The 22,652-nt window shown below is 40.2% G+C and overlaps 1 protein-coding gene across 1 annotated transcript in view; it reads left to right on the forward strand.

The window, feature by feature from the left end:
- LOC140726525 (5'-3' DNA helicase ZGRF1-like) overlaps window positions 1-22,652 on the forward strand; it is a 101,391-nt gene that overhangs the window by 20,334 nt on the left and 58,405 nt on the right. The window contains exons 10-15 of the mRNA XM_073043032.1: window positions 1,179-1,271; window positions 4,249-4,428; window positions 4,710-4,806; window positions 4,911-5,008; window positions 5,650-5,788; window positions 21,426-22,036. Of these exons, the coding sequence (XP_072899133.1) occupies window positions 1,179-1,271; window positions 4,249-4,428; window positions 4,710-4,806; window positions 4,911-5,008; window positions 5,650-5,788; window positions 21,426-22,036 (1,218 nt within the window). The remainder of the gene's footprint in view (window positions 1-1,178; window positions 1,272-4,248; window positions 4,429-4,709; window positions 4,807-4,910; window positions 5,009-5,649; window positions 5,789-21,425; window positions 22,037-22,652) is intronic.

Genomic DNA, 22,652 nt, shown 5'->3' on the forward strand with positions numbered 1-22,652 from the left:
TGGGATCACACAGCACAGCACACAACACACAGCACTTTCAGTCCACTGTGCATACACTGGTTCGTTCTTAAAGCATTCTTCTTTGTCCCTTTTTCTCACAGCTGGGAAAAATTTCCTGAAAAAATATTCCTTTCATTTTAATTATTAATGAACACACTTGAGTACTCTTTATTGCAGTGCATTACATTGGAAAACGTTGTTTAATCTAGAATGCACGACCTCTAGTATTTTCTGCAATCTTTAGTAGTAATCAGTTTAAACAATCATTTCACTCTCCAATCTTTTGACAAAAGCTGCAAACTTCCTGTAATGGAGCAAAACATCTCTGATAGAGGTTTTTGGATTTCATTAACTTGGTATGTGGAAACGCCAGAATGCTGTCCATTTTGGGCCATGGTTCTGAAACCTCTACTTCTGTGATTATGTTTTTGTTTGGATTTTGTTGAAGAATGACCATATTTTGAAACATTTTTCAATATTTTAAAAGAACAGTTAATAGTGCTATATTGTAGAAGTATGTGAGTATTTTCAGCCATTTTCTTAAGTGGTGATTATATTGAGTAAAGCCCACATAATTTGTGGTTTAAATGAGTTACCCCTGTCTGCTTTTGCATACTTATAGTGATGTCAAGGAACCACAGAATGGGAAAATTGCTATTTGTCTCAGCTAAAGGAGTAGTACCTGTCCTAGGTGACTGAAAGAAAAAAAAAGTGGTAATTTACATGAAAGTAATAAACCAAAAATGTCTGTATATACTGCATTATTTTGTTTCTTTCCAAGGCTTCAACAATTCCTCCTTTGGCAATCATAGTTTGTCTGGTCATTTCGTATCGCTGTTTGTACCAACTTGTTGAGTACATACTGACCTACTACAATATTTTAACCAATACTGCAGTGACAACAATTTGAGTAAATGATGGGCATTTTGTGAAAGCTGTCACATTGTATTTTTCATCTTGCTTACAAACTGATGTATATCATTTACAGTAATAAAAGTAGTACATGTTCTTCATTCATTTTGCTATTTTAATAAAAACCATTAAGCAAAATTGAAGTCCACATACATTCTTTGTACTATTTGTAGTTTTTAACTAAGCAGTGAGAACAAGGTTAATGTATTAGGCAGCAACATCCTAGTAAAATCATGAAAATGATTTTATGAAATGCTTGACTTTAGGCTGCAAAATATGTTGGAATGTTTGAAGAACATTTAAATGATAACTGTGTTGAAAGAGTAACAGTTTCTGAGAGACCACTTAGAGCACTACAGGTAAGGTAATATATATTGTTTATTTATTGTATAAGTGGAATACAATATCTGTGATGCTAAAATATAAAACATTTACTTTGATAATCAATAAGTATCTATTGTGATTTAAAAAAAAATCTAGTTATGAAATTTGTTGAAATGCTTTGATATTGAAAACTGTCTTTAAATACAAATTGAGTGCAAGTTAAATTCAGAGGACATTAAGTTTAACCAGTATGGCTGAACCTGATGGAAGAGCAAATATAAAACTTAAATAATAAATATACAGTAAGTAACTCTACTTGGGTTAATTGCTCTGTATTCTACTTTACTGTTTTCTACTCTTTTGAAGAGGCTGACTTGCCTGTAGGTCCAGGCATAACAGCAGCATCTAAAACTTTAACAAATGGCCACCCTTTTATTCATCCTCTCCCTTCTTTCTTACTATTTTCATTATCAGTTATTTTGCATGTTTCATGCATTGCCCAAATCTCCTTTCTGTTGATAAATCAGTGTAATGAAAAGTCTTAGTCTGCTGCTTTCCTTTGCAATTTATTCATTATGTGTTATAGTCATAGAATAACACAGTACAGAAATAGGGCCTGCTGCCTAACAGGTCTATGTTGACTACAGCATGTTCCCTGCTAGTCCTAGTTGCCCTTGTTCAGCCCTTTCCAACTGCTTCTTAAATATTGCAATTGTACTCCCCTCAACCACTTCTTCTGGCAGCTCGTTTCAGATACTCACTACCCTCTGTGTAAAGAAGTTACCTCGCGTCTCTTTTAAATCTCTCCCTTTTACCTTGTATCTGTGCCTTCTAGTTTAGAAATCCCAAACCCAGGGAAAAGATTATGGCCATTCATCGTATCCATACCTCTCATGATTTTATGCTCCAAGGGGTGAAGATCCAGCATTGCCAACTTCTCCCTATAATTCAGGCCCTATACCATCCTCGTGTATATCTCTCCTGCACTCTTTCGAGCTTGACATTTTAGTTCCTTTAACAAGGTACCACAATACACCAGGACCAGATTCACCAATGGCATAAAACTGCAACATAATGTCCCTACACCTAAACCTGATGCCTTGACTGATGATGGCCTTCTTCACTACCCTGTCTACTTGCACCACAACTTTCAGCAAACAGCCAGGCCCCTATGTTCTGCCTTGCTTTTCACTGCCTAGGTCCTACTCTGGTTTGACTGTCCAAAATGCATCACCTCACATTTATGAGTTGAAATCCATTTTCCATTCCTCAGCCCATCTCCCTAACTGATAAAGATGTCCATGTAGTTCATTATAATGTGTTTCACGTTCAACCAAACCCTCCAATATCATCAGCAAACTTGCTAATCATGCCATGTACATTCACATCCAAATCATTTTCATAACTAATGAATAACAGGTCCCAACACTGACCTCCGGAACACCTTACTATTCGCAGGCCTCCAGTTGTGAAATTGACTTCCAACCATCATGCTCTGTATTCTATCGTCGAGCCAATTCTTAAGTTACTTCACTAGGCAACATCTACTGTTCTACCTTCATCTCCTAGTTAACTCTTTAAAAAGCTCCAAGTGATTTGTAAGACGACCTCTCATACAAACCCATGCTAACTATTCCTAGTTAAACCTTGACTATCCAACTGGTGGTACGTCTTGCCCCTCAGACTTCCCTTGAATAAATGCCTTACAGCTGAAAGGGCTTACCCGCCTGTATTTTCCTGGCCCATTCTTGCTACACTTCTTGAACTATGGAATAACATTATCCACCCTTTAAACATCTGAACTTTACTAGTGGCTAATAACAAAGAAAATATCTCTATAAAGGAGATTTACAAGGATGTTGCCTGGATTGGGGAGCATGCCTTATGAGAATAGGTTGAGTGAACTCTGCCTTTTCTCCTTGGAGTGACGGAGGATGAGAGGTGACCTGATAGAGGTGTATAACATGATGAGCGACATTGATCGTGTGGATAGTCAGAGGCTTTTTCCCAGGGCTGAAATGGTTGCCACAAGAGGACACAGGTTTAAGATGCTGGGGAGTAGGTACAGTGGAGATGTCAGGGGTAAGTTTTTTACTCAGAGAGTGGAGAGTGCGTGGAATGGGCTGCCGGCAACGGTGGTGAAGGCAGATGCGATAGGGTCTTTTAAGAGGCTTTTAGATAGGTACATGGAGCTTAGTAAAATAGAAGGCTATAGGTAAGCCTAGTAATTTCTAAGGTATGGGTGTGTTCAGCACAACTTTGTGGGCCAAAGGGCCTGTACTGTGCTGTAGGTTTTCTATGTTTCTATAAAGGCCTCTGCATTTTCTTCTCTTGCCTTCTGTCCTCCCATAAGGTTCAAGGGTGCACTTGGTCAGGCCCTGGGGATATGCCCACCTTAATGCGCTTCAAGGTTGCAAGTACTTCCTTCCTCTTAGTATGCATGTGTTCCAAGACCTCAGTACTTATTACTGTTATTTCTTTGGCATCCATGGTCTTCTCCTTTGTAAACACTGAGGAGAAATAGACCTTAACAATATTATGTCATCTCCTGCAGCTTCACACATAGATGGCCCTGATGTATTTAAGAAAGAGCAATTTCACTGTGCCTCAGTGACTTGATCTAAAAAGCTATTTGTAATAAATGTGACTCAGCATTAATAGTAACAAAAATTAAAGTACTTTTAATGTTGTAGTAGGTCCTAAAGCACTTCAGATTCTTCTCTTTTCGTTTGTCCTTGGCACTGAGGTTCACTGTAATCAAAGTGGTCACTTGACTGATCTCATGGCTAAACAAGTCTTAGTAATTAGCCTCACATTTATTTTATTTTTTGGCAGTTGCTTTCGTCATTCTTATTACCAGGATAATTTCATCTTATTATTGTTTGCTTTTTTAGTTTAAAAAAAGGTATCAGTGCATAGACTTTAAAAGAAAAAAGGTTATTGATGTTACTTTTGAAATAAAACCTTTGTGGTATTTAGTAAATTTCTGAAGAGTTTATCACATTTACACAGGCAGCTGAATTTAAAGGGTACCAGGTGAAGGGCTCAGCAACCAGTGACACAGTGATCAGAATTCCAACAGATGAATTAGAGCTTGAAGAAGACTTTGAAACTTTGTATCAAATTCCAAGATGCTTGACAACAGAGACCAGTTTTGTATCATCAAAAAGTTCAAGCAATGGCTTGTTTAAGGTAGGGCTAATCGTAGATCTGTTCGTTTTTAAACTATAGTATTGTCTAAGGAGTCTATATTCTCCTCATGACTGCATGGGTTTTGTCCGGGTGCTCCAATTTTCTCCCACAGTCCAACGACATACTGGTTGGTAGGTTAATTGGTCATTGTAAATTGTCCCATGATTAGGCTAGCATTAAATTGGGGGATTGCTGGGCTTGAAGGGCTGGAAGGGCTTATTCCACACTGTATGTCAGTAAATAAATAGAATTCAGATTTATAAGTGCAAAATTTTGAAAAGATTGCAGATTTACCAATGGATGCACCAAGTCTCCAAGATGAGAGCAATTTTAAAGCTGCTGCAGAAGACGTGTGTGCTTGGTATGAAGATGGTCAAGGTATTTTGTTTTCATTTGAGGTTGATCTCTGTCTAATGACCAAATCTTTTCAATAACTATTAAAATTTTTCTTTTATTTAATACCCTACGTTTTCTTTTCCTAGCACCAGTGGATCCTGTTTTATCATCATACATTCCTGGTCGGCTTAATTCTTCTGCTTCACATTCTGACTTTGAACCCAGGCAGTGGAACTTTCACAAGGTTAAATTAATTTGAATTATATTATTATGAATCAATAGAGATGCTTACTTGAAACTAGAACTTCTACTTCTACATAAATAAACAATTCTTGTTTTCCACAAAATAAAGAATCCATTCACAAATTTATGTTCCCAAATCACATTTCAACGTCACAAATCATATCAACTGGAAGCTTCTTATTTCAAGGGAAAACAGGCACCATCTCCATTTTCTTTAAAATAAGAGTATTAAATCCTCTGTTTAATTATAACTTAAGCAGAATATAATTATTTATTATTATGTAGGCTGCATATTGGTGTATTTTTAATGCATCTGAATTTTTGTTCTGCTTTGTAGAGTTGTGTATTTGGATTTGAGCCATAAGAGTAAGGAACCTGTATCATCCCTTGACCAAATTAGGAAATTGCTTTTAATGGTGTTGTTAAAACTGGTACATTTATAGTTTAGTATACAAAACTTAAATGTTTTAAGCACATACTGTATTTTTGCATTTGAAACTAAAAGTATTTCTCACTATGCAATATTATTCTTTGTCCCCCTATCAAACAGTTTTTGAAAATTAAATTTGAATATCCAATTTAAAAAAGTGTTTGCAACTGAAAAGTAAAACCCAAAATCAATTATTTTTGTTACACTACAAGGTAAGATCTCCAGTGCAACAGGTGCCTTCAGAGGATGCATTTGTGGACAATGTACTCAGATGCTCAAATAACAGTAATGTGGGAGAACGTGATTATTCAGTGCCAAATCACCAGCTGCGAGCCAGCAGATGTTCCTTTGGTAAGTCATTTGTTATTGAATGATAATCTGTGACAGAGAAAACGTTGAAGTGAAATAATCTTTAAAATATATAAGAACAATTTTATATTCATAATAGAATACTATTGCATAATCATTCAACCATTATGAATGTAGATTTGTTGACCTAGTTTAAACCCACCTGTAATTAATACAAAAACATGTACTCTGTAAGTATTAACTATAAACACATTATAATATCACCTGTTACTATGTGCCACCAAACATCTTTTGAGATCCTGATGGTTCTGGAAGTATCCAATCTACAATCAAGCTACTTGTGTATAATGTGAGACAACATTTTTGAAAATTGTATTTAATTTGTTTGGCTGTCTTTAACAGCATTGTGATAATTCAAGTGCAGAATTTAACACTGGTGTAAGCCTTCAAATTCTGGCATTTCAAACAACACTAGTGAGTTACCTAACAAGCGGTTCTTGCAGATCTGTTTCCAAATATTTTCTGCACCATCTCAACATAATCTAACTGTTCAATATTTCCTCTAGTCATATTAAACAAAGATAGCACAATGAAAAGAAGCCTTTCAAAATAAAAATTGGGCTGTGTATTGGACTACCTGAAAATGAAACTGACATAGTATTTTGCCAGATGTCCAAGCTTGTGCCAATGGTATCAGTCATCATTGATCTCTTGATTACATTCCAGTGTTCAAGTGCAAGCCAGGATTAACTGATGGCAGTTTATTCAATGTCAAATGTAACCTTGAAAACCCATTTTCAGTTACAATTATGAATTTCCACCAAAAGAATGGGAGAACAGGAAGCCACCTAATTATATGCCTGTTGTACTTCTACTCAAGACTATGAGTAGAGACTGAAGACTGCTGCACCAGTAGTGAGGACCAAGAAGATGTATATTGCTGCCATAAAGTTAATACATTTCACCGATGTATGCCAGTGATAATAAATCTGATTCTGACTATCTTGCTGGCAAACGTGCAGTCTCTGGTAAATAAAATCGATGATCTCAGAGCCAGGGTGCTGAATCAGAGGGACATTAGGACCGTGTGTGTCCTTTGTTTCTTGGAGTCCTGGTTAACCCTTTCTGTACTGGATGCAGCGATTCAGAGAGGCTTACTATACACCATCAGGATAGATCTGTAGGGTCTCTCAAAAGCAGAAGTGGAGGAGCATGCCTCATGATCAGCTCTTCTTGGTGCATGACTATATCAGTGCTGTCCCAGTTCTGCTCACCAGACCTGGAATATCTAGCAGTTAAGTGCCATCCTTTTACCTACCATGGGAGTTCTCCAGGGTCATTTTGGTAGAAGTATACATTCAACATCAGGCCAAAGTCAATCGGGCTTTAGATGATCTGAGCAATAGGATCAGCATGCATGAAACTGCGCATCCTAACACCTTCATCGTTGTTCTGGGAGATTTTAACCAGACCAGTCTGAAAAAAATCACTAAGCAATTACCATCAACAGATCACTTGCAATACCAGAGGAAACAACACACTGGACCATTGCTACACCACAGTCAAGAATGCCTACCATGCTATTCCACACCCTCACTTCAGGAAGTCTGATCACCTGGCTGTACTTCTGCTGCGTATAGGCAGAGACTGAAGACTGCAGCACCAGTAGTGAGGACCAAGAAGGTACGGACAAAGGAAGCACAAGAGTGCCTACAGGACTGCTTTGAATCGGTGCACTGGACTGTATTAAGGAATTCATCTTCGAACCTGGATGAGTATGCTGCAGTTGTTACCGACTTCATTGAAACCTGTGTGGATGGGTGTGTGCTTAAAAGACTTACTGCACATTCAGAAACCAAAAGCCGTGGATGAACCAGGAGGTACGTAATCTGCTGAAGGCTAGATCTGTGGCATTCAAGTCTGGCGATCCAGGCCTGTACCAGAAAGCCAGGTATGGTGTGTGGAGAGTTATTTCAAGGGCGAAGAGACAATTTCGAACGAGGTTGGAAGCGACATCAGATGCACGACAACTCTGGTAGGGCTTGCAAGACATTACTTCCTACAGAGCAAAACCCAATAGCACGAATGGCAGCAATGCTTCACTACTAGATGAATTCAACGCTTTCTATGTGTTCTTCGAAAGGGAGAATACAACTACAGCTATGAAGATCCCTGCTGCACCTGATAATCCTGTGATCTCTGTCTCAGAGGCTGATGTTAGGCTGTCTTTCAGGAGGGTGAACCCTTGTAAGGCAGAAGGTCCAGATGGAATACTGGTGAGGCTCTGAAAACCTGTGCCAAGCAACTGGCGGGGGTATTCAAGGACATTTTCAACCTCTCACTTCTATGGGTGGAAGCTTCTCCTTGCTTCAAAAAGGCAGCAATTATACGAGTGCCTAAGAAGAATAACGTGAGCTGCCTTAATGACAATTACCCGGTAGCACTCACATCTACAGTGATGAAATGCCTTGAGAAGTTGGTCATGACTAGACTGAGTTCCTGCCTCAGCAAGGTCTTGGAGCCGTTGCATTTTGCCTATCGCTACAATAGGTCAACGGCAAATGCAATTTCAATGGCTCTTCATGCGGCTTTAGACCACCTGGACAACACAAACACCTACATCAGGATGCTGTTCATCGACTATAGCTCAGCATTTAATACCATCATTCCCACAATCCTGATTGAGAAGTTGCAGAACCCGGGCCTCTGTACCTCCCTCTGTAATTGGATCCTCGACTTCCTAACTGGAAGATCACAGTCTGTGCAAATTGGTGATAACATCTCCTCCTCGATGACGATCAACACTGGTGGACCTCGGGTGTGTGCTTAGCCCACTGCTCTACTTTCTCCATACCCATGACTGTGTGGCTAGGCATTGCTCAAATACCATTTATAAATTAGCTGACGATCCGACCATTGTTGGTAGAATCTCAGGTGGTGACAAGATGGCGTACAGGAGTGAGATGTGCCAATTACTGGAGAGCTGATTTTGGACTTCCGGAAGGGTAAGACGAAGGAGCACATACCAATCCTCATAGGGGGATGAGAAGTGGAGAGAGTGAGCAGTTTCAAGTTCCTGGGTGTCAACATCTTTGAGGATCTAATCTGGTCCCAACATATCAATGTAGTTATAAGGAAGGCGAGACAGTAGCTATACTTCATAATTAAGGACCTCCAGCACCCAGGGCTTGCTAACATCAGGTTGGAGGTACAGAAGCCTGAAGGCACACACTCAGTGATTCAGGAACAGCTTCTTCCCCTCTGCCATCTGATTCCTAAATGGACATTGAACCCTTGGACGCTACCTCAGGTTTTTTTTAATATATAGTATTTCTGTTTTTTGCATGATTTTTAACCAATTCAGTATGTGTATACTGTGTAAAGTATACTGAATGAAATTTATTTATTATTTTTTTCTTCTATATTATGTATTGCATTGAACTGCTGCTGCTAAGTGAACAAATTTTATGTAACTTGCCAGTGATAATAAAACTGATTCTGATTTTAATTACTAGCATATTCCGAATTAACATAATCTTTTTTATTTGAAACATCTGAGTAATTTGAACATTAGTGTTGGTTTCTTAACTTATCTTGAGACAGACTAAGAATTGATAGTAGTTGCTCAAAATGCAGGATTTGTAATAATTGTTGCACTGTTTAATTCTGATGTAAATAAATGTAAAATTCCATGTAGGAACAAAACTTTGTACATGATAGAATGAAGGCTGAGCTTCACTGGGTTGAAAAGGGAATAAATTGTGCTATTAGCTCTTGATACACAAGGAATTCTGAGTTAATAACTAATTTCTGGAGTGGGTAGCCATTTGTTTACAATCCTCATAATGAAAGAAAAATGAGAACAAATAGATTTAAAGTGATGTCAGGAAGTGCTAGAGGGGAGAAGAGAGAAAATGATTTAACTCAGAGGGTGGTGAGGTGAAGGCAGAAATCCTTGTTAGATTAAAAATTTACTTAAATGTGCACGTGAAGAGCTGTGGCCTGCAGTTGAATGACAGATACTCACAAGCACGTGAAATTGTCGTGGTTTTTCGTGCCTTACAAATGACCAGGAGACGCAGAAGATTCTTCAAGAAGGGTTAAACTTTAATTTGCAAATCAAAGCTGAGACAGTCATTGAACTAGTCGCTGATTGCCCACCGATCCTCGGACACAGCAGCTTTTAAAGCAATCTCTAGTTGCATTTTACACGTGCTGCACGTACATTGTGCATAACAAATAATAAACTCAGAACTGAGCAATGTTCTAATCTACATTTCTTTAGCTCTTTAGCTACCTCTCATTAACACACCATTGTCTTCTACATTCCTAAGATTTCATTCTACTAAATTGAGTAAATTGAGTACATGCATAGAAAATAATAAACTCAGAACTGAGCAATGTTCTAATCTACATCTCTTAGCTACCTTTCTTTAACACACCATTGTCTTCCACATTTTTAAGATCTCGGTCTCCTACCAAATTGAATACATGCATAGAAAATAATAAACTCAGAACTGAGCAATGTTCTAATCTACATCTCTTAGCTACCTTTCTTTAACACACCATTGTCTTCCACATTTTTAAGATCTCGGTCTCCTACCAAATTGAATACATGCATAGAAAATAATAAACTCAGAACTGAGCAATGTTCTAATCTACATCTCTTAGCTACCTTTCTTTAACACACCATTGTCATCTTCAGACTGCAGTCTCCTACCAAATTGGGTACATGCATAGCAAATAACTGACTTCATAGTTAAAGTTTATACTTTTATACTCCAATATATCCCCCTTTGAGACCCAGAGGGTCTCACACAGAGAAAGAAGACGAAGAGTCTGCGTACAAAAGCCCCAATAAACTCAAGCACTTATTCCCAAATCTCGGGTTAAGCTATAATTTTCTGCGCCAGGACCTCAAAGTATTCTCTCCCTGTTACCCTGGGCCGCTGAGCCAAAAACCTGTCCCTATGTATCTGAGACAGGGAAAAAGACTCAGAAGCCCTTACAATCTACTCCCACACTGTTGTCTCCTGTTCATCCTGCAGGTGTTGTAGGCTGTAACGATACATGTTCGGTGTTTCTTTCTCCACTAAGCTTGCTTCAGTAATTGCCGTGAGCATCGGAAATTGTTTGGTTGCAGCACGCACTGCAAGAGATTTGAGACAAGGAAGAAAACAGCACAGCAGAAGCGCACAGCTTCTAATACTGACAGTTATCGCTATTTTAGTCAGCCATGCTCCCCATCCTCCGAGTCTACTTTCTAACCAATCAAAGAACTGATGTCCGAACTCTGCATTCTGTTTGACCTCCGTCCGCAGATTCTTTAACTTATTCATTGCTCTGGTGAAAGACCCTTCTGGGCTAGTATTGTTCGGTATGAAAGTGCAGCATTGTTCTCCAAACCTTACACACACACCCCCTTTCTCTGCCAAAAGCCAATCCAGTACCTGTCTGTTTTGCCACGCCACCCTGCTAGTTGCATCCAGCTGTTGCCCTAAGGCCTCCAGTGCATCATCGGTGTAATACTGACACTGCTTGGCCAGAGGAATGCTGAAGAAAGCCGAACACAAATCGATCACTGAAAAGTAACTTGCTTCTGGTGGAACATTATTCAAAAGCGTGTGTGGGTTGGGGACTACCGCTGGCCAGTCCTTTACCACATCGTTTACCGCTCGCAAATCATGCACCAATCTCCACTTAGATTTATCTGCTTTTAAGACCGGCAACAACGGGGTATTGCATGGACTGTTTGTTCTTTTAAGCACTCCTATTTCAAGCAACCCCTGCACTGTCGACGCTATTCCCTCTTCTGCTTCTGGTCTTAGTGGGTTTTGTGGTCTCCTGGGTGGAATTGCTCCTTTTTTCAGCCTTATTTCCACCGGACTAGCTGTTTTTATTTTCCCTACGTCCGTGTTATGCTGTGACCACAGAATAGACGGCAACTCATCTAACCTTTTATCTTTCTGCTGGCCTCTTTCCTTTCCCAGCACGGGCAAGTGTGGTTGGGGAGTTATTTCGACCTCTCTCACTGTCCCTACCATATCTACACTTACCATTATTTTAATACAATTGTTGTCTTCTGATATCCACACCTCTGGCGTGATTTTCCTCTACACTGTTACGGTTTCAACACTCTTAACTAAAGGTCCTAAGTCTTTAGACTGATATCCCTTATTTACCAACAACGTTACGTGGGGCGCCGCCTCCGGTATCCTGTACCATTTTTCTAAAAAGGTGTTCCACTTAACTTGTAAAGCTGCCCCTTGCTTTCCAATTATCACAGCCTCCCCTTCCAGGTGCTGCTGGGTACATGCCTCCAGGTGCCATCTCTCCTCTAACTCCCTGTTCTGAGTCTCATCAAAAATCACTGTACAATGTAGCTCAGATTTGGGCATTACAGCCCTGGGTAATATAACCTGCACGCCCTTTTTCCATTTTTCCCAGGTTTCCTGAATCTGGTCTGCGATGTCTCCTATCCAAAAGACATTAGCCTTCTTGTCTTCTCACACTATCAATTGAGCCCCTGCTCTTTTCACACTCAGCCTATTTCTGGTGCATTCTAATTTTAATTCCAGTTTCAACAAGGCATCTCTGCCTAACAAATTAATCGGAGTTCCTTTAAATACTAGCACCGGCAAAACAATTTCTTTATTTCCCATTCTCAACCGCACTGGAGCCGTGCACTGTGTTAACTGTGTTTTCCCCGAGAACCCTACCGTCTTAATAAACTTTCCTGACATGGGAAGGTGAAGGGCATACTGTGGCTGTACGCAAGTGTACGTGGCTCCAGTATCTATCATTATTGGTGTCAGTTGCCCTTCTAAAATAACCTGAACAGTGGGTTCCTCATCTGCCTCCCCTTTGCCCATAGCTTCTCTGTCCCCCTCCTTGGGACTTCCAGTCCTGTCTGGGCTGTTTGAATTTAGTCTGTTCCTGATAGGGCATTTGTGGAAATGCTCCCTCAAAGACAATTATTGGCATGGGGTTTTCCAGCCCTTGTCTTACAGTATGATTGGTCCCTCCATATAGCAGTGCTTTGTCCAGCTCAATGGCTGTACTCGAACCGGTGGTTGTTGGCAGCATCTTTTTGTTTTTCTCTTTTTCCTTCTTTTTGAGTTCTTCGAGCTGCATTTGTATTACCGTAACTTTCTTTGCACCTCTTCCTGCTGCTCAGCCAACCTTTGTTTGTCTTTCCGGTATTTTTCAACCGCATGGACTACGTGGTCTCTAAATTCTTGTGGGGTCTTTGACGTTAGCCCAACCACCTCCTCCAGTTTGGATTTTACTTGTGGCGGCATTGCATCCAAAATGCTATGTCGGAACAGTGAGGTCATAAATAAGCTATTCTCCACCTTTTCAACTGGTTTTCTACGTAGGCTGCTGGGTTTTCAGTGTCTCCCAATGGATCCCCTTTTAAGGCTTTGGGGTCCACTTTGGGTGGATAAAGCTCTCTGAGGGCCTGCCATACCCTCTGCCTCACTCTGTCAAACCCATCTCCATCAGTTCTTGGGTCGTTCGAGTTTACTATGCCAGCCATTTCCATTAGTTCGTTAAATTTGGAGGTTCCCATCAACCTTATCAACAGTGCCTTCAAATCTCCCATAGCCAATAATCGTCCCGCTGTTTCTTCTTCAAAGGCTCTAATCCATTTCCCTGCTCCTTCATGTAAATTGGGCAGAGTGTTTTTCAGCCCTTCTAGGTCCTGGGATCCCCAAGGGATATACTGCACTTGTCCTGATCCTTTTACTAACAACGGCATCATTCTTCCTCCTTCTTCCCACCTGCCCTGGCTCTCCTCCTCACCTGACTCCCCATCTGTCTCAGGGTATGTCTTTACTGCCTCCCACACAAATGTCTCCGGGGTCCTTTTCTTCCCTCGGTCTCCCTGTGGAGTCCTTTCTTTTTGTCTTGATTCAATACTTGGTTGGCCCCTAGAGTATTTTTCGCATCTCTCCTGGCAATCCCCTCTCAGTAACTTATCTAGCTCTCTCTCTACTTCCGCAAGTCGCTCCCCTACTGCCTCCTTCTGCCCTTCTAGGCTTATGCCTCCAACCTCTTCCCCACAAATTCTCGCATCCTCTCTCTTTCCACTTAACTCTTGCTCCTCCAATGAGTCATCTTCTCTTTCTTCCTGTCCATGTCTGTACACCTGTGGCAGGGACTCCTCATGATCCTTACTCATGCTTGTTTCCCTTCTCTCTTGTGTTTCTCCAAGACTCTCATCTCCTATCTTTTTTCCACCTCTTCTTGAATGCCTCATCTCTTCCTGCCCAGATGAGCCACTTTCTTATCTAGTCTGTTTATTTCTATAGTATAACCGATACTCCTCATACTCCTTTTCCTCTCTCAAGTATTTCATCCGTTCAATCCCTTCTTCCATTTCTCTCTGTACCTGTTCTATCTTTATCCTTTCTGCCTGTATCTCCTTCCATATCGCCGCTTTTTCCTTCTCGTATTTTTTTTTTCCTCCTCATTATCCCAAACCTGTACTTCTCCCTGCATGTTTACTGTTCCCGTCAGCAGGGGGCACTGCTTAGGGGTTCCTTCCTCATTATAGGGAGGGGGTTTTTCTGTTTCTTTCGCATCCGGGTACGGAGCTGAAGCCAGCTTCTCATCGTACCCTTCTTTCTCTTTAATAGGCTGTTTCTCCAGCACCTTAGTGTCTTCCTCGCTTGTAATCAATATTCTACCTGTCCTCCTCAGCCTTTCTCCCTCTGTTCTGAAGAGTTTTAGCACTTCCATTTCTCGTTCTCTTTTTTGCTCTCTTTTCTTAGATTTATCTTTTGATTTGTAATTTTTAATTAGTCCCTCCATTTCTTCGCACAAACTTACATCAAATGTTCCTTCTATTGGCCACTTTGTGACCAGGTTTTTGGTTCTTTTTTCCCATTTTTCTGAAGTTTTTGTGATCTCATTTTGAAAAAATGGGAATTTTTTGCTCAGAATCTCTACTGCTGTTCCTTTACCTGTCATGTTATTCTCTCTTGTTAAGGTATTTCAGAGATTCACAGTTTGTTTACTGGATAATATTATTTACTCTAATTCTACACCTAGTCTAACACCTCGCCCGTGCAGACCCTTATCTCTTAAGGCGGTATCCACGAGGACTTTCTACTCTAATTCTATTTCTAACACCTTGCCCGTGCAGACCCTTATCTCTTAAGGCGGTATCCACGAGGACTTTCTACTCTAATTCTATTTCTAACACCTCGCCCGTGCAGACCTTCGTTTCATATGAAGCGGTACTCACAGGGATTTACCAACACCACGTGGACTTTTTCTTAACGTATTATCTTATTTGTACTTACCCTCACTGCAGTGTTCTTGAGCAATCCTCTGAGCCTCCTCTGTTAACCCCCAATTCTGCCAGATTCTTTGGACCGGAGAGACCCTTTGGCAGTGGTTCCACACTTCTGAGACTCCAAGACCTCCCCAAAGCCAACAGAATTCTTAGTCCAAATTGTCGCAAAAAGCGCTTTCCTTTTGTTTGGGTGCACCCTTAATTCGGTTAGCCTTGTGGGGGTCCCTAGAGGACCGGGAAGCGTTCCCAATCTGCCGTTTCCCTTCCGCGGGTCTCTATCTGGTCCTGCCGCGGTCGCCAATTATGTCGTGGTTTTTCGTGCCTTACAAATGACCAGGAGACGCAGAAGATTCTTCAAGAAGGGTTAAACTTTAATTTGCAAATCAAAGCTGAGACAGTCATTGAACTAGTCGCTGATTGCCCACCGATCCTCGGACACAGCAGCTTTTAAAGCAATCTCTAGTTGCATTTTACACGTGCTGCACGTACATTGTGCATAACAAATAATAAACTCAGAACTGAGCAATGTTCTAATCTACATTTCTTTAGTTCTTTAGCTACCTCTCATTAACACACCATTGTCTTCTACATTCCTAAGATTTCATTCTACTAAATTGAGTAAATTGAGTACATGCATAGAAAATAATAAACTCAGAACTGAGCAATGTTCTAATCTACATCTCTTAGCTACCTTTCTTTAACACACCATTGTCATCTTCAGACTGCAGTCTCCTGCCAAATTGGGTACATGCATAGCAAATAACTGACTTCATAGTTAAAGTTTATACTTTTATACTCCAATAAAATCTGTGTGACAGCAGATCTTTCTGTCAAAAAAGCAAGTCTTGTTGCATGTGAGTTTCATTTGGGCTGATAAAAAGTGAGGCTTAAGCAGAATAGCCATTCTAGGTGTGGCCATAGTATGACTAGACAGAGTTAGAGTGGGGAACTGAGGCTTTGGCTCAAGTCCTTGGTGAGAAGAAGCGGATGCCATGGTGGAGGAAGCCATTTTGGATAGGCCAGTGTAGGAGTGTGAGACTCTAGCTCGAGAGGCTTCAGCGAGAGGCACAGTTGAGTAAGAACAGATCAGATTTTTCACAGCTGTTAACTTAAAACAATACCAAATCACAAATAATTAAATAAAGTAGGGATGTAGGATCAGGTTATGTGTTGTAGCTGAATGATATGGGAGCTGGTGGGCCCCATTATGGTGTTATATTCTGGATTTGGGGTGTACAGCAAAACATTAACTTCAGCCATCAATCTTCAGACCTGAATATGGACTGTAGATTAAATTTAAAATGTAGCTCTGGACAATGGGTTCCTAAGAGCAATGAACCACAGTTAATTGGAAGACCAGACAATGCTGATTTAAAATTCATTTGGGGGTCTGTAGTCTGGGTGTGAAGAAGGTGTGTAAGTTATACGTAATTCCAAGGAAAGCATCGTAGATTCATTGTAAACATAGAATTGTCCTTTGATCTTTAGCATATAGAAAGTCATATAATGCTAGGTTGAGCAGGCCTCTTCCTTTGAAAGGGTCTTAATATGGAGTCTGCTGTGTTCATTTTGTTGAATAAAGAGACTGCTTATCTACCAGCTACTGTAGTCCTGACGAAGGGTCATGGTCCGAAACGTTGACTGCTCATTTTGACGGATGCTGCCCGACCTGCTGAGTTCATCCAGCTTGTTTGTACCTGCTTCTTATCTACCAGCTACTTCTGTCCGGTAACTTTGATGCAACAACAGTGGTTCCTGATGACTACATCTGCAGCAACTGTTGGCTGCTCAAGGAACTCTGGCTCAAAGTTGATGACCTGGAATCTGAGCTTCAAACACTGATGCATCAGAGGGGCATAACTAGGGCTGTGAGTAGTGCTTTAAACTAAATAAGTAGGGATGGGTAGGTTCAACAGTTTGCAAAAATATGGATAAAATAAAAAGGAAGGAAAGTGCAGGAGAGGTTACTGTAGTCTCCAGAATAAAGAGTAAACAAAATGTTTGTAAAGGAATAAGAATTTAACTTCAGGCAAGATGGAAACAAAATTGAAAAGACTGGTGAATAAAGGACTGAATATGAATGCATGTAGTATATGAAATAGGGTAAATGATCTTGTAGTGCTGTTAAAAACTGACATGATGTATGACGTAGTGGGCATCTCAAAATTATTGTTGACAGAAGATCACAGCTGGGAACTTAACATCCAAGGATACACGTTGTATCAAAAGATGGGGTGGCTTTGTTGATTTAAAAAAAAATCAAATTCTGAGAAAGAAGTGACATAGGATCAGAAGGTAGAGTTATGAAACTGCAAGGGTAAAAGGACTGATGGGAGTTATAGACCTTTAAACAGTAGCCAGGATGTGGGGTAAAAATTACAACAGGAGATTAAGAAAAGGCACGTAAAAAGGGCAATGTCTTGGAGTTTTCAATATGCAGGTAGATTGGGAAAATCAGATTGGTGCTGGATCCCAAGAGATGGAATTTGGAAAATGCCAACAAAATGGATTTTTAGAGGAGTTTATGGTTGAGCGCTATACCTGTTGAAGTTTAGAAAAATTGGTGTGTGGGGGGCGGGGTTCTTATTGAATTCTAGCGAATATTGAAATGCCTAGACAAAGTGGACTTGGAGAGGATATTTCCAACTATGGAAGAGTCTAGGACCAGAGGGCACAGCCTCAGTGTAGAAGAGTGTCCCTTTAGAACTGAGATGTGGAGGAATTTCTTTAACCAGAGAGAGGTGAATCCAGAACTAATTGCTGTGGAAGCTAAATCATTGGGTATATTTAAAGCAGTGGTTGATAGATTCTTGGTTAGTCAGGGCATCAAAGGTTACGGGGTGAAGGCAGGAGAATGGGGCTGAGATGGAAAATAAATCAATCATGATCGAATGGCAGAGACTCAGTGAATTAGTAGAATAGACTAATTCTGCTCCAAACTTTATATATTGACCATTGACATAACATTTCTATGGATCTCCAAGGAATAAAGATTAATATTTTCTCACACATATGACTGCTGTATTGTGTCAGATTTAGTTTGGATTTTTCTGCCATCGGGAAAATTAGAAACCTGACTGGGCAGATTAGAACATAGAACATAGAATAGTACAGCACAGTACAGACCCTTCGGCCCACAATGTTGTGCCGACCCTTAAACCCTGCTTCCCATATATCCCCCCACCTTAAATTCTTCCATATACCTGTCTAGTAGTCTCTTAAATTTCACTAGTGTATCTGCCTCCACCACTGACTCAAGCAGTGCATTCCATGCATCAACCACTCTTTGAGTAACAAACCTTCCTCTAATATCCCCCTTGAACTTCCCACCCCTTACCTTAAAGCCATGTCCTCTTGTATTGAGCAGTGGTGCCCTGGGGAAGAGGTGCTGGCTGTCCATTCTATCTGTTCCTCTTAATATCTTGTATACCTCTATCATGTCTCCTCTCATCCTCCTTATCTCCAAAGAGTAAAGCCCTAGCTCCCTTTATCTCTGATCATAATCCATACTCTCTAAACCAGGCAGCATCCTGGTAAATCTCTGTACCCTTTCCAATGCTTCCACATCCTTCCTATAGTGAAGTGACCAGAACTGGACACAGTACTCCAAGTGTGGCCTAACCAGAATTTTATAGAGCTGCATCATTATCTCACGACTCTTAAACTCTATCCCTTGACTTATGAGAGCTAACACCCCATAAGCTTTCTTAACTACCCTATCTACCTGTGAGGCAACTTTCAGGGATCTGTGGACATGTACCCCTAGATCCCTCTGCTCCTCCACACTAAAAAGTATCCTGCCATTTACTTTGTACTCTGCCTTGGAGTTTGAACTTCCAAAGTGTACCACCTCACACATCTCTGGGTTGAACTCCATCTGCCACTTCTCAGCCCACTTCTGCATCCTATCAATGTCTCTCTGCAATCTTCAACAATCCTCTACACTATCCACAACACCACCAACCTTTGTGTCGTTTGCAAACTTGCCAACCCACCCTTCCACCCCCACATCCAGGTCATTAATAAAAATCACAAAAAGTAGAGGTCCCAGAACCAATCCTTGTGGGATACCACTAGTCACAACCCTCCAATCTGAATGTACTTCCTCCACCATGACCCTCTTCTTTCTGCAGGCAAGCCAATTCTGAATCCACCTGGCCAAACTTCCCTGGATCCCATGCCTTCTGACTTTCTAAATAAGCCTACCATGTGAACCTTATCAAATGCCTTACTAAAATCCATTGCACTACCCTCATCTATATGCCTGATCACCTCCTCAAAGAACTCTAACAGGTTTGGTAGAAACAATCTGCCCTTCACAAAGCCATGCTGACTTTCCCTGATCAGACCATGATTCTCTAAATGCCCATAGATCCTATCTCTAAGAATCTTTTCCAACAACTTTCCCACCACAGACGTAAGGCTGACTGGTCTATAATTGCCCGGACTATCCCTACTACCTTTTTTGAACAAGGGGACAACATTCGCTTCCCTCCTATCCTCTGGTACTATTACCACGGACAACGAGGACATAAAGGTCCTAGCCAGAAGCAGATGTTATGAAAAGAAGGAACTCAGGTTTGGGTAATGCCGTTCATCAATTTAGAGAGGGAAAAGAAATTTAGATTTGATACTAGGTTTCAAGGACATAGGGGCAGAAGGTGTGGATATTTAGCAGCAATATAATGATGATGTTCATTATATGAAGTGAATTTGGTAACTGACAGTTTAATATACAATGCCAGCTTCCAAGCAAGGAAATTGAGTGGTTAATAATTTGATTGAGCAAGCAGAATATATATCTTGTGTATGAAATGTAAAGGATGGACAGTAGGAATTTGGTAAGAAATTAATGGAATAGAGGAGAGTCTAAGAATAGAGGATTGGCTAAGGAGATAACACGAAGAAATCTGCAGATGCTGGAAATTCAAGCAACACACACAAAATGCTGGTGGAACGCAGCAGGCCAGGCAGCATCTATAGGGAGAAGCACTGTCGACATTTTGGGCCGAGACCCTTCGTCAGGACTAACTGAAAGGAAAGATAGTAAGAGGTTTGAAAGTAGGAGGGGGAGGGGAAAATGTGAAATGATAGGAGATGACCGGAGGAGATGGGGTGGAGCTGAGTTCCAGAAAGGTGATTGGCAAAAGGGATACAGAGCTGAAGAAGGGAAAGGATCATGGGAAGGGAGGCCTAGGGAGAAAGAAAGAGGGAGGGGAGCACCAGAGGGAGATGGAGAGCAGGCAGAGTGATGGGCAAAAAGAGAGGGGAAAAAAAGGGAGGAGGGAGGATAAACTAAATATATCAGGGATGGGGTAAGGAGGGGATAAGATGCAAAAACTAATCGAGAAAATACAGATATGAGAAAATCTGCAGATGCTAGAAATCGAAAGCAACACAGACAAAATGTTAGAAAAACTTAGCATTCCTGGCATACGTAAAAGGTACAGTGTACCACGCAAAGCAAATTGTATTCTTAACAGGAAAGGTATTCTAACGTAAGTGACTAATTTGATTTATCTGTAACATTTTTACTTACAATATTGACCTGTACAGCACAGGAATTCACAACCCATAATCAGTTGCATGTGTTTGTGTTCAAAAAGCAGTGATTTTTGTCACTGATAGTTGGTAAAAACTAGCAGTAAGACAATTCAGAACTGTTTTGCTCATTGCAGTTTCAAACATTCAGACTTGGAGATATCAGAAATTGCTGGGAGTGAAAATGAAACAATTTCACTACTTCAACAAGTTAGGACCTATGAAAAATTTGAAGGTATCGACAATCATCTTGAATGTTACAACAATGAAGATTTGGAAGATGTTATCATTGAAAGCATGTTATGATGGCTGTTCATTATCTGCACTAGGTGTTTACGCAGATTTTGTTAATTTGCTGTCAATTAAAAGAACACAGCATATGCCATTGAATTCCTCCGACAATAACTATTAGGAATTAATATGCAGTTTTATAAGACTAGTGGTATTAGTAGTGTTCTAATTTGTTCTGTATTTCATTTAAATACATAATTAATCAAACAGTAGTTTATCTTTTTTATACCTTTTTTACAATTTTCATCAAACTTTGGCTAATTGAGTCAGCTATTTAATTGGGCCAAAATATACTAAGTATTGAGGCATCCCAATTAACTGGAATCCACTGTTAATGCTGTATAACTTGGAAAGGTTATTCAGGAGTTCCTAGCACATTGTTTGAGTGTAAAGGAAGGAGGGTAAAGACAGAGGCTAAGGTAAGAAAGGAAATGAGTTTTGCGTGCAATTTATGTATCTAGTGAGTGATGACAGATTTAAATATATTCACAACCCATAATGTTCTTGTAGACTACCTTGCATCCATGTTCTTGTCATTTGCAGGTAATGAAACGGCTGATAGTTTTGTGAAGGATGGAGAGTCGAGAATCCAACCAGCTTTAAGACTAAGAAGTCCTCTTGTAACTTTGCCTGCAACAGACAAAAGCACCAGTCAGGCTCTTCCATCAAATTTTTTTTCAAGTGTAATTGAACCCCACACTCAGTGCTCAACTATTTATACAGTGAATAGTCATGGGGTTTTATGTGACTCTTCAGAAAAGTACATGAACAATAATTGTAATATTTCTGAAAGCACTGATCCTTACATCAATAAATATTCAAAACCAATAGACCTTCATTCAGCTTTACAAAGTGGGTCCAGCAAGTGGCTGAAATATCAAATTTCAACACCAACCAATCCAGCATCCCTGAATGATGATGACCGCAGTGAAGAAAATCATATGTTTAAGCAAGGGAATGAAAAAGCACCTGCAATTCAGGAAAATATAAAAGAGTCACTTTCTGTTCAGCTAATAAAAGACAAACTGCTCAAACAGAATGGAAGTATATTGGCAGAAAATAAAACCTGTTCTGCAACAAGCATTGGTTCCATACGTAAAGGGTACAGTGTACCACGCAAAGCAAATTGTATTCTTAACAGGAAATGTTCTAACGTAAGTGACTAATTTGATTTATCTGTAACATTTTTACTTACAATATTGACCTGTACAGCACAGGAATAGGCCTTTTGGTACACTGCGTTTGTGGTGATAACAAGGTAAGCTTATCCCTTCTGTCTGTACATACTCCATATTACTCCATTCCTTGTGATGGAAGGGTGTTGATCATTGTCTTCTATTGCTCAATCATTTCAGCATTCCGTCTACCAATTCAGTGTGGACAACACCCACTACTTTATCATCATCAGTCACCTTGGTCAGCTCTTCAAAAAATACATGGATGTTCCTGCCCTATTCCTGCCATGTCTGTCTCAATAATATGGGATAAATTCCATCAGGCCTTGGGAATTTACCCAATATTTCAAGAGACCCAACACCAATTTCTTCTAGATCTCAAAATGCCTTAGCTTATTAGAATACACAATACTGAACTCGCTCTCCTCCATGTCCTTCTTAGTGAATACCAATTCATTTAATACTTTGCCAACATCCTCTGACTCTAAACGGAAGTTCTCTTTTTTTTTAATCATTGATCAATTCTGTTCTCTCCTTTGGTTCCCTCTTGTTTTTAATGCATGCTCAAAAAAAATCTTGAGAGTTATTCTTCAGT

Source organism: Hemitrygon akajei, chromosome 4 (genome assembly GCF_048418815.1).
Source record: "Hemitrygon akajei chromosome 4, sHemAka1.3, whole genome shotgun sequence".
NCBI classification, from domain to species: domain Eukaryota; kingdom Metazoa; phylum Chordata; class Chondrichthyes; order Myliobatiformes; family Dasyatidae; genus Hemitrygon; species Hemitrygon akajei.